The sequence below is a fragment of the Thalassophryne amazonica genome, chromosome 5 (genome assembly GCF_902500255.1).
Source record: "Thalassophryne amazonica chromosome 5, fThaAma1.1, whole genome shotgun sequence".
In the NCBI taxonomy this organism is placed as follows: Eukaryota; Metazoa; Chordata; class Actinopteri; order Batrachoidiformes; family Batrachoididae; genus Thalassophryne; species Thalassophryne amazonica.
In genome coordinates this window covers 21543214-21561479 of record NC_047107.1, presented here as the reverse complement: position 1 = coordinate 21561479, position 18266 = coordinate 21543214, and the positions used below count along the sequence as shown (strand labels likewise).

Sequence of the window (18266 nt, the reverse complement as noted above, 5' to 3'; positions counted from 1 at the left end):
ATATAACTAGGAGTCTGTGGTTCAGACGATGTGCTCAAATTCAATACTGGCTCAAACATTTTTCTTCTACAATGGTGGATTAGAACTTTTTTGTAGAACACAGCACCAGCTACTATACAAAAGACACTTAGCAGTCAATACGTGTCACCGATTTCAAAATGGGTCTTTCCAACCAGACGTGTGGTGCTGTGACATGTCAAACATCTGGATGGCATCCAGTGCAACCCAGCTACACCCATGCCCGAAAGTGTTCAACATTTGACATTACCTGTTTCACTGTGGACTCAAAATTTGCCACTTCCTGTTTCAGTGTGAACTTGCCACTGAGTTCCTGCAAAATTCCACAAGATCTTCTCTGTCAATCCAAGAAGTGTTAATCCAGGAAGTGTTTGACATTTGACATTTCCTGTTTCATTGTGGAATACAAAAAGTTCTATAGCCATAGGTAGTATATTTCTTTGATTTCGAACTAATCAAAGATATGAATGACATGTAAAATTTTGGGTTTTCTATCATTTTGAGGCCTTTGTGGAAGGCAGATCACACTAGATACACCAAAACTGGCAACATTTTCAAACTCAACACCAAAAGTTAGCCTGGTATCAGCAGTTTCAAAGTTGTGAGGCATATCTCATTATTAATGTGCAAAGTTGGTGTATATATATATATATATATATATATATATATATATACATATATACACACTCAACAAAAATATAAACGCAACACTTTTGGTTTTGCTCCCATTTTGTATGAGATGAACTCAAAGATCTAAAACTTTTTCCACATACACAATATCACCATTTCTCTCAAATATTGTTCACAATCCAGTCTAAATCTGTGATAGTGAGCACTTCTCCTTTCCTGAGATAATCCATCCCACCTCACAGGTGTGCCATACCAATTAGACACCATGATTAGTGCACAGGTGTGCCTTAGACTGCCCACAATAAAATGCCACTCTGAAAGGTGCAGTTTTATCACACAGCACAATGCCACAGATGTCGCAAGATTTGAGGGAGCGTGCAGTTGGCATGCTGACAGCAGGAATGTCAACCAGAGTTGTTGCTCGTGTATTGAATGTTCATTTCTCTACCATAAGCCGTCTCCAAAGTCGTTTCAGAGAATTTGGCAGTACATCCAACCAGCCTCACAACCGCAGACCACGTGTAACCACACCAGCCCAGGACCTCCACATCCAGCATGTTCACCTCCAAGATCGTCTGAGACCAGCCACTTGGACAGCTGCTGAAACAATCGGTTTGCATAACCAAAGAATTTCTGCACAAACTGTCAGAAACCGTCTCAGGGAAGCTCATCTGCATGCTCATCGTCCTCATCAGAGTCTCGACCTGACTCCAGTTCCTTGTCGTAACCGACTTGAGTGGGCAAATGCTCACATTCGCTGGTATTTGGCACATTGGAGAGGTGTTCTCTTCACGGATGATGCAAAGGAGATGTGTTGCACTGCATGAGACAAATGGTGGTCATACCAGACATCCTCACATTAGTTTAATCATACAGCAGCATTCAAGCAGTCTTCATCTGGATGTGGTGTATTATTACCTCCGCCAAGGAGGTTATGTTTTCGGTTGCATTTGTTTGTTTGTTTGTCTGTCTGTCAGCAGGATAACTCAAAAAGGTTTGAACGGATTTTGATGAAATTTTGTGGAGTGGTTGGAAATGACAAGAGGAACAAGTAATTAAATTTTAGTGGTGATCCGGATCACGATCTGGATCTCGATGCTAATGCGTTAGCATGTCTATGGCATTTTCAATGTTAAAAGTTAGCATTAAGCAGTTGCAGCTGTCATCACGTTCCGGTGCATTTGTTTTCAAATTATAATATTTCTTAAATTTGTTTTTGTTTATATATTAATAATCTAATGATTATTATATACAATTTTAGAGAAAGAGACAAAAAGAAATAGATCACTGTGCCAAGGAGGGAATCTCTTTAGGATCAGTGATCCTATGGCCTTGTTTAGAGAAGTGTTTCATAAATGTTAAAAAATTCATATATAAACTGAATTTTGTCTCTTATTTGTTTTTGTCTATAAGCACATGCAATATCAATATCAGTGCTCAGATGACAGTAGCTTCTGAGAAAGGTGCAAGTTGCAATAAACTGTGATGCCAAGTGCTAAGGATACATGCTATCCAGTCACAGCAGATGAAACTTTTTTACTAATGAGCAAACATCATTGTTAGACTTTTTTAGGATCAGTGATTCCACGGTGTGTAGATGTTATGGCGTCAGTGACCCCATGGCTTTGGCGGAGGTTTGCACTCTCTGAGTGCTTCTAGTCTTAAATGTGTCCACATTGTTTTAAAGATTTTGACACAAATAAAACATGACAGAGCCATCAACAAAGCCTATTTTGTCTGCCAGTCAGTGGAGCTTACACTGTAATTGTTTATGACAAAAACAGATTCTGCAAAATTAGTCCCTGAATTGTATGAGGGGAAGTAAATAGTTTGTGATTTATCATACTCTGGGCTGGAGGTAGATAGCCCTTTTGTCACCTGCTGATGGGAGGAAAAAACCTCTACAGCAAAAAGGGGAAATACAAAAAAAAAAGAAAAAAAAAGAAAGTGCCTTCATGCATAGTAATAACATTCATCCATATTCCTTCTTAAGTCAGTATAAAAACTATGAATAAAAAATGTCTCTAATGGTAATGACTGTTGGGCAGCAGTAGCAGTGGAATCCAGCCTATTTCGGACGCATCAAGTCACGCCTCGCTCACCGCACTCTGAGCCGCCGCTGTGTATTATTGCAATTTATTATGGCAAAAAATGAAAATGTGATGGGAGGCAGGGAGGAGTCATGCTTGAAAATGTCAACTACACAGTCAGTGATTGTTTTTAACCAGTCCTGTTCTGTTGATCAGGCTGCCTGCTCTGTCTCCAATCATCACGCAGCTTCTCACTAAAGGTTGAGAATGATTACAAGTTCACAGAGGCATTTGCTTGCTGGAAAGAAAGGGAAGGGAGAAGAAAAAAGAGAGAAATTACATCCACTGTTTTGTCAGCCCCTCTCTTTAGAGAGGTTCCAAACATTTAGGAAATCACTGAATCTATTTTATATATATATATATATATATATATATATATATATATATATATATATATATATATGTAGTGTGTGTGTGTGTGTGTGCACATTGGATTTGTTTATTTTGATTTATTTATTTTGCAGATGCAGTGGTGAGCACAGCTAACTGAAAAGTTAACTGTTGTAATGCTAAACCGACGAACAGAAAAAAAAAAAGTTACCGCTGACTGCTAACTTTTAGTATTGACTCGGTCACGGCCACATCGGATTACACTGTTGGCTACCAATAAGCTAGTTTTGAGTTTAAGCGCCACAGGGGCTGCTGGGTAAATTCAAATGCCAAATCACATAAGCCGCACATTCCCAGGATCACTGATCTGTATATATTACTGGCTCGCTCACTGGCCCACACACTCTGTACAATCTGTTGAAGCAAACTGGTGGCCATCTTGCCTTTCCCAACTTATGCGGACCACACATTAGTCAATGGGCCAAGCAGGTTTTCGGTACCACTTAAGGTGACTAAACAACACTTAGAATCCAGCCTCAGTGTATCATGGCCTACACAAAAATGTATGATAGCAATCTCAGGGTGGTAGCTGTAGAAAGGTAGGGGTCAGTGAAGTTTATATATATATATATATATATATATATATATATATATATATATATATATATATATATATATGAACTTCAGCCTAATATAAGTAATGAAGCTTCTAGCAACAACGTCTAAAGCTCCAAAACTATGCACAAGTCGACCTAATAAATGTCTTAAAATAGTTTGTCCAACACAAAACACATGTGGCTACACATGTTGAGTTAATAAGCTACTTATTATTATTATTATTATTATTATTATTATTATTATTATATTTGCCTATATGCTGGAACAAGGGATAGAACTCTTCAAATTATTGTTCAATACTTCCCATTTCAGTAATACTCACGGGTGAAATGTTCATCCACTTTGAACTGGCAATTTCTGCAGTTTATAGCTGCACAGGAAGGTATTTTTTTTAACAAGGAAGGGTTAACAGGAAGGGTTTTTTAACAAAATTACAAAGAATAAAGTTGCGTGTGCCTCATTAAAGATCAATAGAAAACAGCTTCCAGGAGCGGGCCATTGGAGTGGGAATATGGCAGTCGGTTTGCTTCAAAAATATTGGCCAATGAGCGATCAAGTATTATATAAAGATCAGTGCTCAGGATCACGAGCACAAAACGAATGCATGAAAAATAAATAAATAAAAAATAAAATGCCAAACAGTAAATCAAAGTATTAGAAGTAAGTTTATCTCTATATTATACATCTAAATACTGTTAACAGAGCTATGACGCACCTGTAGCTAAATTCACAAACACAAAACAAATGCACAAAAACTGAATAAAATCCCAAACATGGTCATCATCTTTATAAAAAGCAGTAAATCACAGTATTAATAGTACAGTTTATCTCTGTGTTATATTTATGAAGTGTTACAGGAACGGCTCACCCGTGTTGCATTCGTAAACATATCACAAAATGAATGCATGAAAAATAAACAAAAAATAAAACCCCTGTAATCATCACTGTTATCATCTTTATCAAAAGCAGTAAATTGCTGTATTAATAGTCACAGTTTATCTGTACATTATATTTATGAATATTCATGGAATTAACAGCTCACCTGTATTGAATTAATAAACACATCACTTCCTGTTCATAAACAGGAACTAACATGTATGATTTTAGAGTTTACAAAGATTTTTGGCTGTAAAATGTTACTCAATTTATCAAAAAAAAAAAAAAAAGTTAGCGGGCTGAAAGTTAGCAGAACAAAATTTAGTGGAAGCTAATTGGTCTGATGATGGTTTTCAAAGTTAGCTGAAAAATGATTTTAGGGTTTACAAAGATTTTTGGCTGTTAAATGTTACTCACTTTATTAGAAAAAATGTTAGCAGGCTGCAAGTTAGCAGAACAAAACTTAGTGGAAGCTAATTAGTCTGATGATGGTTTTCAAAGTTAGGTGAAAAAGTAATCTGCTAATGAAAACGTTAGCTTCACTAATTAGCGGATAGCGGATTTGCAAAACTGTGACCACCACTGTACGTATGTTAAGGCTCTTTCACACATAACACAATTGAAGCCGACTAGCGCACGAAGGAGGAATTGCATGCTATTTGTGAAAAAATGGAGCCACCTCATCACCTCGTACATCTGTCGCCACAACATTTGCACACACAAGTGGCCAAAAGACAGCAAATGCCCTGTGCATGCTCATTCGATCTCCCTCTCAGCACATCAGCCAAATTCCAGGTGCCACACACGAACATCTAACACCGCTCGCCAGGCATTTACACTGTAAAAGGTGGGGCGATTCGCACACCTCATACAATAGCAGAGAGCAGGCGATCACATTCGACCAAGTGTCTTAGTGCAACATGAGTGTGGCACCACCTAGTAACTCACATGGGTGTGACTGTGCCGAACCCCTCCCCCCCCCCCCCACACACACACATGGCATGTGAAGTGTGTCGTCGTCGTTCGCACCACCAACGCAAATGGCTTGTGGTGTGTGTTGTCCCCCCACCACCACCAACACACACACACACACCATGAATCCAACATCGTCAGCTGTGGCTGAAGGTCCTGGAGTCCAGTGCAGGACTAGCTAACTGCTCTGTGCTGCATCTCAGCTGGAGAACATGCAATGTACATGTGTGTGTGGGCGCTCATGCCGTCATGAGGACCTGCCAGCGTCTGAGCGAGCGGCATGGTGTGAAGCCGCCTGGCCGGCTGATTTCACTTCCACCACGTAAATTGCAGTTTAGATGACAGACAAAAAGAGTGGAAATTAAATCAAACAAATAAGGGTGACAAAGGCGTAAACTTATTCCCGGGTGATCGCTTTGCTGTGGACAGTAGCACGTCAGCTGACCGCCGACTGACTGACAGCTGGACGTGACAGTGCATGCAAGATGTTTGATTACAACACACATAAAAATACGTCGTAAGAAATGCTGTTTTGTCAGTTATTATGACACTTTTTTCTCTTTTTAAAAAAAAATATGTTTATCTCCTTGTTGATATTAGGCATTTTACACTGCGTTATAAGACAGTACTTGTAGCGTAGTGGCAAAGTTTCTGTCTGGTAATCAGAGCTTTTGTAAATTGCAGGTTCGAATCCTGCGCGTGGCATTTTTTTTTTATTTAACGAGGGTTATTTAACCGCAAGGTTCTGTATTGCGTCCCCTTTTATTTATTATTGATATCAACAAAGTGATTTTCACTAATTATACAGCTTGTTTTTATTTAATTTTTTCCACATCAGCGGCATGATGTGGTGCAACACGTTCCAGCTGTTCGCACTGTGTTTGTGCATTCGCACGAGCATGCACAAAACCATTACCAATGTGTTGTGCACGCCTGTGCCACCATGCGTCCCTCACGACAGCAGGTGGCTGGTTCGTGGTTCCTTATTTCGTGTTTGATTCGCAGATTTTTTTCCGGTTTCTGCGTCTTTCGTGTTATGTGTGAAGGGGCCTTTACTCTGGCTTGTGTTTGTGCACCAGGGACCTGATGTGGTTGCAGACATGAAGGTGATCGACATTAAGGACAAGGTGCCAGAGGGCTTCACACCTGTCAACCAAACTATGGACATGCGTAAGTACAGATTCGGCCCCGACCACACACACCCTCGCCCTCTTCTTCTTGTTTTCGCTCACCGGCCGCCTCCTGCCGAGGTCTTCGGGGACAGCTTTGCTCAAGATAGTGAATGTTTTATGGGTGCAGGTTAGTTTAATTTATGGTGGACTGTGGGAATAAAATAAACATTTTGCCCTGGAGGTACGAGAGGAGAGAATCATGAGTCATTGTTTATCTCAGCTGGAGCTGTGCTTTTCTTTATGAGGGGCTTATTTATTTATGTATTTATTTGGGGAGAGGACGAGTGGATGGGGGTTATCTAATATTAATGAAATGCATTCCCCAATGCTTTAGTGCTTTTTGAGTGCTATGTATTTCCCCCCCTCACTATCCATGCCTTGGAAATGTAATAATATTTTGGTGTGGGTAGTGAGGACAGCTTGTTTATTATTTTTATTATCATTGCATTTACACTGCACTTTCTCGTGTTGCCGGGGAAATAAATGAGCAAGGCCCAGATGCAATATAGGGAAACATGGCAATGTTTTTTTTGTTTTGTTTTTTTGGGGGGTGTGGGGGGCAGAATGAAGAAAGAGATTTTGTTTTCTTTGCTTATGGTGCAATTTAATGTTTTATTACTTTATGTGATTCCATGTTTAATGTATACATGTGACATGATGTATGAGTTTCTATCTGGCGTATCCACTTTAAATCCCTGTGGTGCGCTATAGGTGATGGAGGATTCACTTGCCTTTGTCGTTTTGCTTACTAAAATGATTAAAATGATAATAATGCAAGTGGATTTTGCGGCCTTCTGCTGCCCACTTATTTTCCTCTGTAAAAGCGATGTTCACCCATTCTCTTTTCTGAGGTTGGTGATGAGCAAATAAAGTGAACAATGCATACTCAATATTTCTGCATGTGGAGGGTTGAAATTCTGTAGCCTGATTGCACTCCCAGTCTGATGAGCTCGTGTGTGTCTGATTGAACAGTGGAAATCGCCATGAGGAAGAGGAGGCTTTGTTTGAAGATCAGCCCCCGTGAAGCCACACAAACAGCTGTATATGACATTCAGATCATCGCAAAGACCAAGTACCATCTTGTTAACTACATCTGTATCGGGTGAGCTGTTTGGGCCTGGACACAATAATGTTTCACTTTTTTATTTGTTTTTCAACTCATTCGTCTTATTTTTTATTCATTTTTTTTTTATTAGTGATGAGCTGCGAAATATACAATATTTACAAATGTACAATATACATTGCTAAATATTTGACCAGTCAATAAAAAGATGATTGTAAAAGCCTGATTAAGGCTCATCTTCCGTTGCCAATTTTCAGCCCTGATTGATGTTCACATTACAAAAATGAGGTGATAGCGCCTGATTGCCCACAACAGCAGTGCTCACAGTGGTACTCTGTGCAATATATGCACAAATGTCTGTGGTTATAAAGTAACAACACATTACTACAAAGTTAAAATGTTACTACAAAGTTAACTGTTAACATATGAAAATTGTCTTTTCCTGAAGAGTAAGGCATGGTTTTCATGAGATTCTGAATGTTTCTTTATTATCAGAGGAGATTTAAAGAGGTCAGTGCAGGGGTGGTGGCCAAGTGGTTAATGCGCTTGGTTTCAGTTCAGAAGGTTCCGGGTTCAAATCCCACCCCTGTCACATTTCTCCATGTAATGTGGAGTTGCATCAGGAAGGGCATCCGGCGTAAAACTTACAGTGTACAGAGACTCTATGAACACACACGTACACACATATGCAGATCAACTGATGTCTGCACTTCGCTGCTCTCACTTGTTAATGAAATCACTCGGCTCCAAGAAAGACAACAACCTGTATTGTATTTTACTTTTTGCCTTTAAATGTAACCTGGCATCAAAGTGACTGTGCAACCAAATCCACAATTAAGAAGAAACAGCGTATTTCCAGATGCAATAATGAAATAAAAACCAAAGCCGTTTGTAAAATGAAAGTAAAAAATGCATAAGTAGTGCCACCAATTCTCACAGATTATTTACTTTTGTGGATCACAATGTCACAAATTTTACATGTTCTGCAATGCTGATTACACACTGTAGCATGCCAAGATTGGGTACTAGATTGTTTTTTTTCTGGATGACTACAATACATACACAACATTGTATGTCTACATTTCCAAATCACAAAAAAAGTTGTGACACTGTGGAAAATGTAATTTCAAAAAAGTAATGGTTCCTACATTTACTTGTTTTATTGCAGACAGCATCAACCCAATATATTTCATGGAGTTAACTTATTTTCATAAATTTTGTATACCTGCTTACTGCTTACAGGTACAGGTCATGGGGACATTGGAGCCTATCCCAGCAGTAATAGGGTGATAGGTGGTGTACACAGACCACATTCTGCAGAAGAAGTGGATACGGATTCAGGGCTGGCCTGCCTGGAGTTTTGACCTTTCCCATGTAGAAAAATTGTGGAGATGTTCCAAAGTAAAAATGTAGCAACAACAAAATAATACCTGAAACATTTCAATGTTTGGTATCCTCAAGGTCAAAACGTCTGTCATTGATGGGCACAGCGAACCAAAACGTTAGCTTCGATAACCATTAATCCGATAACTGAAAAGTTATGTTTTATGATGCTAAACTGATAAACTCCTAAAAAATGTATCCTTATTACAGATAACCGATAACTTTTAGTATTGATTCAGATGCAGCCACATCAGATTACACTGTCGGCTTTTGACAGAACAGTTTCACTTTCATTTTTTGCTTCTGGGTAAATTCAAGGATCACAAACACATAACAACACACAAAAAAATGAATGAATAAAAAATAAAATAAAACCCCAAACACTGTCATCATAATTCAAAAGCAGTAAAACACAGTATTAGAAGTCACAGTTTATCTCGGTATTAGATACACGTCATTTACGAACTAAAAAGCTGCTGCTTTTTTCACACGCTTTGAACTCTGCAGCTTAAACAACCAAAATATGTCCATTAATGCATTGATTGGCAGAGTAAAATACACGTAAATATAAATTCTTACCTGTTAGTTTCAGTGTGATTCATCTGAATAAATAATCAAAATAAAGCGTCCTTTTTAAAATCCAAAACAGTGTGTAAACATGAAGAAAAGTCCCCCTGTACACACAGCTGCACTGAGAGAGCTCCTCTCTTCCACTGAGTCTTGGAGATCAAATTACAGCCACAAAGATATAAAATAAAATAATGTTAAAATTAGTCCATTTTGTTTTTGTGTTGAGCGGACTCACTCACTGTAACGTCCAAAGTGAACCTGAACTACACTACCAACCAATCGACCGGCCAATCACATTTTGCGCTTAATGATGACGTCATCAGCAAGCGACAGGCAGCTAGTCTGCTACAAACACACAACAGAGACTAAAATGTTTAATTTTAGGGTTTACAAACGTTTTTACCATTAAACTTTGCTCATGTTACAAGCAAAAAAAAAAAAAGTAATTGGACTGAAAGATAGCGTAACTAAATTTATCCGAAGATAATTGGTCCGATGATGGTTTTAAAACTATCTGAAAAGCTAATCCACCAGGAAAAACATTAGCTTTGGTAATTATCTGTTATCGGATTAGCTGAACTGTGCCCACCACTGACTTATTTTAAGTATTATGAGTAGGAATGGCAACATTACAAAGTCATAAATACTTTAGCAACCCAGCTTTTAGGGAACATGTCAGTGCCCATAAATGCAGGGATGGATGTACATGAACAAGTGAATTGAAGTTGACCAGACAACACATTGTTTCATCCTGTCAGAAATGAAAGAGAATTCACAGTAAATGTAATGTGATTTTCTTCTTTTTTTATTTGCATTTTCCATACCATCCAAAGTTTTTTTGTTGTTTTTTTCTGATTTGAAGCCATATTATGGCCAATTAAAACCAGAAAGAACATTTAAAGCAGAAGACAGGAACATTGCAGTTGGCTAAATTGAAGCAGTTATACATTGTGGATGATTGACTGAATTTGATATTCAGTGAATAATTACAAATCTGCACTGGCCAGTGAGATCACACTGGAGCTTCAGTCCATTGCCATTTTAATGAAACCTAAGGGGGTTGAATGTCAGAGAAAGGACCTGGGGAAATGGAAAAATGTTTTTACACATTTGTGGGTCTGGTTACACACAGATTATTATTATTATTATTATTATTATTATTATTATTATTATTTATTTATTTATTTTTAACACATTTGTGGATCTGGTTACATACACACAGTTTTTTTTAGACATTTGTGAATCTGGTTACATACACAGTTTTTTTTTTTTTTTTTTTTTTTAGACATTTGTGGATCTGGTTATATACACAGAGTTTTATTTATTTATTTATTTATTGACATTTGTGGATCTGGTTAGATACACATGAATCGAAGTACACACACACAGATTTTTTTTTAACATATTTGTGGATCTGGTTACACACACACACAAACTGAAATACACATTTGCAAATACTTTTGCAACAATAATGGCCCCATACCACATTGCTTAGCTTCTGAGATCTGACGGGATCAGGCTTACACAGAGCAGACTGACTGCTGGACAAAATATGACACTAATTACAGTAATTTAATTTAGGTTGCTTTAGGTATGTTTCACAAAGCCAGAATGTTTAGCTTGTAATAAATAAGACTGGTTGCTTAACTGGTGTCATAGTCTCTCTATTTCTCTTCATGTAAATACAGTGAAGTAAACAATATGGGAATATGGTATCGGATGGGAGATGTTGTCCAGCCAGGGTGTTCTCCTGGACAGATCAACACAGCTGCCAATGACAAGCAACCCATCCCAGCAAGGTAACATCATCACAGCAGAATTCAGCTATGGATGTGATTTATATTCCATTTGTTGTTTGAACCAGTGTACTCTTAGGATCCTGTTACACCGACAATTCGAGAAAGTACAACTTTTTCAACTGTGAATTTGTTGTAATAACTTTGAACAGAAGCCCAAAGTTATATCCAATTTCCATATCTTTAGATTAGATTCAATATCCAATTTGAATCTCATTCAAGCATGCAAATCTAAACAGAAGTCACATGAGATCCGACTCAGATCACTCAAATGCGACTCAGATCACAGTTTTCCAAATGTGTTTTCATCTGTCTGGGTGTGTTTTGTTATATCTGTGACTTTTTCTAAAGCTGAGCTGGGGGAGCTTTACATGTTTAGAGCTGTAAAAGATAGCATGCCTTCACTCTCTCCCCACCTGAGACTGTTTTCACCACATTCTAATGAATTTTCTCACTGCTCGCTCCAAAATAGAAAACAAAGTGCTTGACATGAGGTGTGTTTACAGAGAGGTGCTGACAGCCATTGTTCAGCAAAATGTGCCAGTATAACACACACACACGCTAACCTGCAAAATTATGTCCAAAAACAGTCATAGAAATTTTTTATATCGCTTATGTGAACCAAAAGTCACATCAAACACAAATGTTCTGGAAAGCAGCAATGCAGCACCTGCCTTCAGCTGCTATAGCCACATGTTGTGCATGTCTGACACAATGCTTGCAGTGTATTTCAGGCTTAATAATACACAGATGCCATTTGGGTTAGTCAATCTTGATGGTTTGAGCGGTTCTGGTACTGCTGTGGTAGGGGAAAGTAGAGGGAGAGATTAAGGTGATAGTCCCGTAGCTTTCAAAAATGCCATTCAAAACTCCTCCCACATGTCCTGGTGGACACTACATCATTACTATAGCAACCAATGTGGATAAGACAAGAAATGAGGATTGGCGCATGGACACGTAATATTGCCAGTCAATCAGTGAGATCAGATTTGAATCAGATATGCAATCAATCTGATTTGAACTGGCAGTCTGAACAAAGCAACATCTGGCTGGTGCTGCTTTCCACTGAGTGATTACAAGTCAACAGTCCAAGAGGGGGGATACAAAGGCTTGCTTTACATGTGTCTGCCTGAACAAGGCCAGACATGTCCCACTCTGCAAGCATCCCTATTTAAATGAATTTATAAAAGATTAACTGCAAATCATTACATTAAAAGATGGCAATGTGGCTGAGAATATGAGATTTGTTGGCCTTTGGGTGTATCTATCAGAACCCAAGATTTGAAAACTGAACGTGCAATAGTTTCTGAGGAGTGAGTCACTTTTTTATGCCAATGCTTGTCCTGCTAATTGCAGGGAATATTGTTAAGTTGCAACTATTTCAGGCAAATTAGTCACCTGCGGTGTAAATGAGCCTTTGATCAGTGTTATTGTGCTGAATCAATGACAACAAAGACAGTTGATGACACCTTTGAAATTTGCAACAAGGCACCAAACGCAAGGTAACTATGCAGGATCAAGAACATGAGTGCAAACTCCTGTTACATTTGGCATGTCCCATGAGGCTCTGACTGCAGTGACAGCAGTGTGGCACTGTGCACACAAAGAGGAAGAGCTTTAGCCCGGAGACGTAGCGACAGCTGCAGAGGAAGGCTGGAGATCTCTAAGATCTCCAGCACACACCGCTCATGCTGCTTTCGCTCTTCCTCCCTCTCAGGCCTGGAGAGAAGACAGCGAGCCTTTGTACCCCGTCCAGATCAAACAGCTCAATTATTTATCGCTGTGGATTTCCACAGCAAATTGTAAATAAACAAGAGAGACCTCTTTGGTGTGGCAGTGTTGTGGAGAAGGAGGCTTGGCATAGACGACGCTGGGAGTATGCCAGCTTGAAGTACGCTGCCTTGCCATGCGGTGCCGAGTTCTAAACACCTAAATGCCACAACTGGCCAGAGAGGCGATGCCAACAGTTGGAGTGAAAATAGAGCTCCTGCTCACACGGCCTCTCAGTCCAATGCGAACATTAAAACAGAGATCCGTTAACTCAAATCTGAGAAGTACTGAGCGGTGGAGTTTTGTGAATCGTCCTTATTTGAGAAGTCGGCGGTCAATAGTCTTTGATGTGTTGGAGAGATGGCGAGGCCGTGTGGGCCTCTGTGGCTCTTACCGGTAATCCTCAGTTCTTTTGAAGCCCACTTTCAAGTACACGAGGCACTGAGGTTGGAATAAATTGCACCTCGAAGCGACTCGCACCCCCTCCTGATGCCTGCTGAGATCACAGGCTGATGTTTTTGTATTAACATTAAAATTCATTCCACAGTGAGAGAGGCTTCTTTTCACTGTATTTCCATCCATAATGCACTGACACATAAGGACGGTACTGTGGGCAAGTCAGACAGCAGAGCGTCTATTTATCTGACATCCTTTCTGCATATGTACAGCTATAAATATTTCTGGGGGCTTTGAGAGGTGGGGTGGGGGGGTCATACACTGATCTATAAATGTTCTTTCAAGACTTGCTGATTGCTTAAGTAAACATAACAGCATTATCACCTCTGTAGACTTTATTCATATTCGCCAAGTGAAAACTCTCTACTACACACCTCCTTCAGGCTATCTATAACAACTTTATGGCCTGTGCAGAACAGCACCTCTTAAATTTAAGTGCTCTTTACAGTCAGTGGAAAAGATGTTTTAAATACAGTCAATAATGCGTAAATTTTTAATGACCCTTATAATTTTGAAAGCTGCAGCGATCTCTCTCAAATGTTAACTTGCCTCGGGCACAAGGAGCTTGTTAGTGTTGTGTACGAATGTAAACCACAAATCAGGGGACAGCACAGTGTTGCATGCAGCAAAGGTGGGATACTTTCATATCCAGATAAAGCACCTTTTCTCTCAAAGAACCCAAGGGCCCCTGGCACTGATTTCTCCTCTGTTTGTCCACACGGTCTGTTAGAGAATGAAATCATTTGGGAATGCCCAAGTTGATCCAACGAATCAATGTCAGGGCTGAAATTATGGAGGCTCAAACATGAATTAATACTAAATATTGTGAATGAATGAATGAATGAATGAATGAAAACTGTTTATTTCGAACATTTGATACAACAACAATTACAAGATAGATCAGTAAAGACAACAACAAAAAAGTTCCTACTGTGTACCCAACATGTCCGAAAAGGGGTAGGGTGAAGCATCAGCTTATTTATCCCTACCCCTTCTTCCCCACAACCAGTAATACCCTTTGCCACATATACACATAGATTCCTACACACCTAAACCGATATCAATATATATATACATATATTAAAAAATGAGGTGGGCTTCATAGATAATTGGCAAAGCTTCTGGGGAAAACCTGGTCTTGTTAGGAGAGACGGCATCCATCCCACTTTGGATGGAGCAGCTCTCATTTCTAGAAATCTGGCTAATTTTCTTAAATCCTCCAAACCGTGACTATCCAGGGTTGGGACCAGGAAGCAGAGTTGTAGTCTTACACACCTCTCTGCAGCTTCTCTCCCCCTGCCATCCCCTCATTACCCCATCCCCGTAGAGACGGTGCCTGCTCCCAGACTACCAATAACCAGCAAAAATCTATTTAAGCATAAAAATTCAAAAAGAAAAAATAATATAGCACCTTCTACTGCACCACAGACTAAAACAGTTAAATGTGGTCTATTAAACATTAGGTCTCTCTCTTCTAAGTCCCTGTTGGTAAATGATATAATAATTGATCAACATATTGATTTATTCTGCCTAACAGAAACCTGGTTACAGCAGGATGAATATGTTAGTTTAAATGAGTCAACACCCCCGAGTCACACTAACTGTCAGAATGCTCGTAGCACGGGCCGGGGCGGAGGATTAGCAGCAATCTTCCATTCCAGCTTATTAATTAATCAAAAACCCAGACAGAGCTTTAATTCATTTGAAAGCTTGTCTCTTAGTCTTGTCCATCCAAATTGGAAGTCCCAAAAACCAGTTTTATTTGTTATTATCTATCGTCCACCTGGTCGTTACTGTGAGTTTCTCTGTGAATTTTCAGACCTTTTGTCTGACTTAGTGCTTAGCTCAGATAAGATAATTATAGTGGGCGATTTTAACATCCACACAGATGCTGAGAATGACAGCCTCAACACTGCATTTAATCTATTATTAGACTCTATTGGCTTTGCTCAAAAAGTAAATGAGTCCACCCACCACTTTAATCATATCTTAGATCTTGTTCTGACTTATGGTATGGAAATAGAAGACTTAACAGTATTCCCTGAAAACTCCCTTCTGTCTGATCATTTTTTAATAACATTTACATTTACTCTGATGGACTACCCAGCAGTAGGGAATAAGTTTCATTACACTAGAAGTCTTTCAGAAAGCGCTGTAACTAGGTTTAAGGATATGATTCCTTCTTTATGTTCTCTAATGCCATATAACAACACAGTGCAGAGTAGCTACCTAAACTCTGTAAGGGAGATAGAGTATCTCGTCAATAGTTTTACATCCTCATTGAAGACAACTTTGGATGCTGTAGCTCCTCTGAAAAAGAGAGCTTTAAATCAGAAGTGTCTGACTCCATGGTATAACTCTCAAACTCGTAGCTTAAAGCAGATAACCCGTAAGTTGGAGAGGAAATGGCGTCTCACTAATTTAGAAGATCTTCACTTAGCCTGGAAAAAGAGTCTGTTGCTCTATAAAAAAGCCCTCCGTAAAGCTAGGACATCTTTCTACTCATCACTAATTGAAGAAAATAAGAACAACCCCAGGTTTCTTTTCAGCACTGTAGCCAGGCTGACAAAGAGTCAGAGCTCTATTGAGCTGAGTATTCCACTATCTTTAACTAGTAATGAGTTCATGACTTTCTTTGCTAACAAAATTTTAACTATTAGAGAAAAAATTACTCATAACCATCCCAAAGACGTATCGTTATCTTTGGCTGCTTTCAGTGATGCCGGTATTTGGTTAGACTCTTTCTCTCCGATTGTTCTGTCTGAGTTATTTTCATTAGTTACTTCATCCAAACCATCAACATGTTTATTAGACCCCATTCCTACCAGGCTGCTCAAGGAAGCCCTACCATTATTTAATGCTTCGATCTTAAATATGATCAATCTATCTTTGTTAGTTGGCTATGTACCACAGGCTTTTAAGGTGGCAGTAATTAAACCATTACTTAAAAAGCCATCACTTGACCCAGCTATCTTAGCTAATTATAGGCCAATCTCCAACCTTCCTTTTCTCTCAAAAATTCTTGAAAGGGTAGTTGTAAAACAGCTAACTGATCATCTGCAGAGGAATGGTCTATTTGAAGAGTTTCAGTCAGGTTTTAGAATTCATCATAGTACAGAAACAGCATTAGTGAAGGTTACAAATGATCTTCTTATGGCCTCGGACAGTGGACTTATCTCTGTGCTTGTTCTGTTAGACCTCAGTGCTGCTTTTGATACTGTTGACCATAAAATTTTATTACAGAGATTAGAGCATGCCATAGGTATTAAAGGCACTGCGCTGCGGTGGTTTGAATCATATTTGTCTAATAGATTACAATTTGTTCATGTAAATGGGGAATCTTCTTCACAGACTAAAGTTAATTATGGAGTTCCACAAGGTTCTGTGCTAGGACCAATTTTATTCACTTTATATATGCTTCCCTTAGGCAGTATTATTAGACGGTATTGCTTAAATTTTCATTGTTACGCAGATGATACCCAGCTTTATCTATCCATGAAGCCAGAGGACACACACCAATTAGCTAAACTGCAGGATTGTCTTACAGACATAAAGACATGGATGACCTCTAATTTCCTGCTTTTAAACTCAGATAAAACTGAAGTTATTGTTCTTGGCCCCACAAATCTTAGAAACATGGTGTCTAACCAGATCCTTACTCTGGATGGCATTACCCTGACCTCTAGTAATACTGTGAGAAATCTTGGAGTCATTTTTGATCAGGATATGTCATTCAAAGCGCATATTAAACAAATATGTAGGACTGCTTTTTTGCATTTACGCAATATCTCTAAAATCAGAAAGGTCTTGTCTCAGAGTGATGCTGAAAAACTAATTCATGCATTTATTTCCTCTAGGCTGGACTATTGCAATTCATTATTATCAGGTTGTCCTAAAAGTTCCCTAAAAAGCCTTCAGTTAATTCAAAATGCTGCAGCTAGAGTGCTGACGGGGACTAGAAGGAGAGAGCATATCTCACCCATATTGGCCTCTCTTCATTGGCTTCCTGTTAATTCTAGAATAGAATTTAAAATTCTTCTTCTTACTTATAAGGTTTTGAATAATCAGGTCCCATCTTATCTTAGGGACCTCGTAGTACCATATCACCCCAATAGAGCGCTTCGCTCTCAGACTGCAGGCTTACTTGTAGTTCCTAGGGTTTGTAAGAGTAGAATGGGAGGCAGAGCCTTCAGCTTTCAGGCTCCTCTCCTGTGGAACCAGCTCCCAATTCAGATCAGGGAGACAGACACCCTCTCTACTTTTAAGATTAGGCTTAAAACTTTCCTTTTTGCTAAAGCTTATAGTTAGGGCTGGATCAGGTGACCCTGAACCATCCCTTAGTTATGCTGCTATAGACGTAGACTGCTGGGGGGTTCCCATGATGCACTGTTTCTTTCTCTTTTTGCTCTGTATGCACCACTCTGCATTTAATCATTAGTGATCGATCTCTGCTCCCCTCCACAGCATGTCTTTTTCCTGGTTCTCTCCCTCAGCCCCAACCAGTCCCAGCAGAAGACTGCCC

At 39.2% G+C, this 18266-nt stretch overlaps 1 protein-coding gene across 1 annotated transcript in view; it reads left to right on the top strand.

The window, feature by feature from the left end:
* The window catches only part of mvb12bb (multivesicular body subunit 12Bb), a 53478-nt gene extending 40035 nt beyond the window's left edge, over positions 1-13443 (top strand). The window contains exons 4-7 of the mRNA XM_034169538.1: positions 6614-6704; positions 7679-7808; positions 11411-11521; positions 13356-13443. Of these exons, the coding sequence (XP_034025429.1) occupies positions 6614-6704; positions 7679-7808; positions 11411-11521; positions 13356-13443 (420 nt within the window). The remainder of the gene's footprint in view (positions 1-6613; positions 6705-7678; positions 7809-11410; positions 11522-13355) is intronic.
* The last annotated feature ends 4823 nt before the right edge of the window (positions 13444-18266 follow it).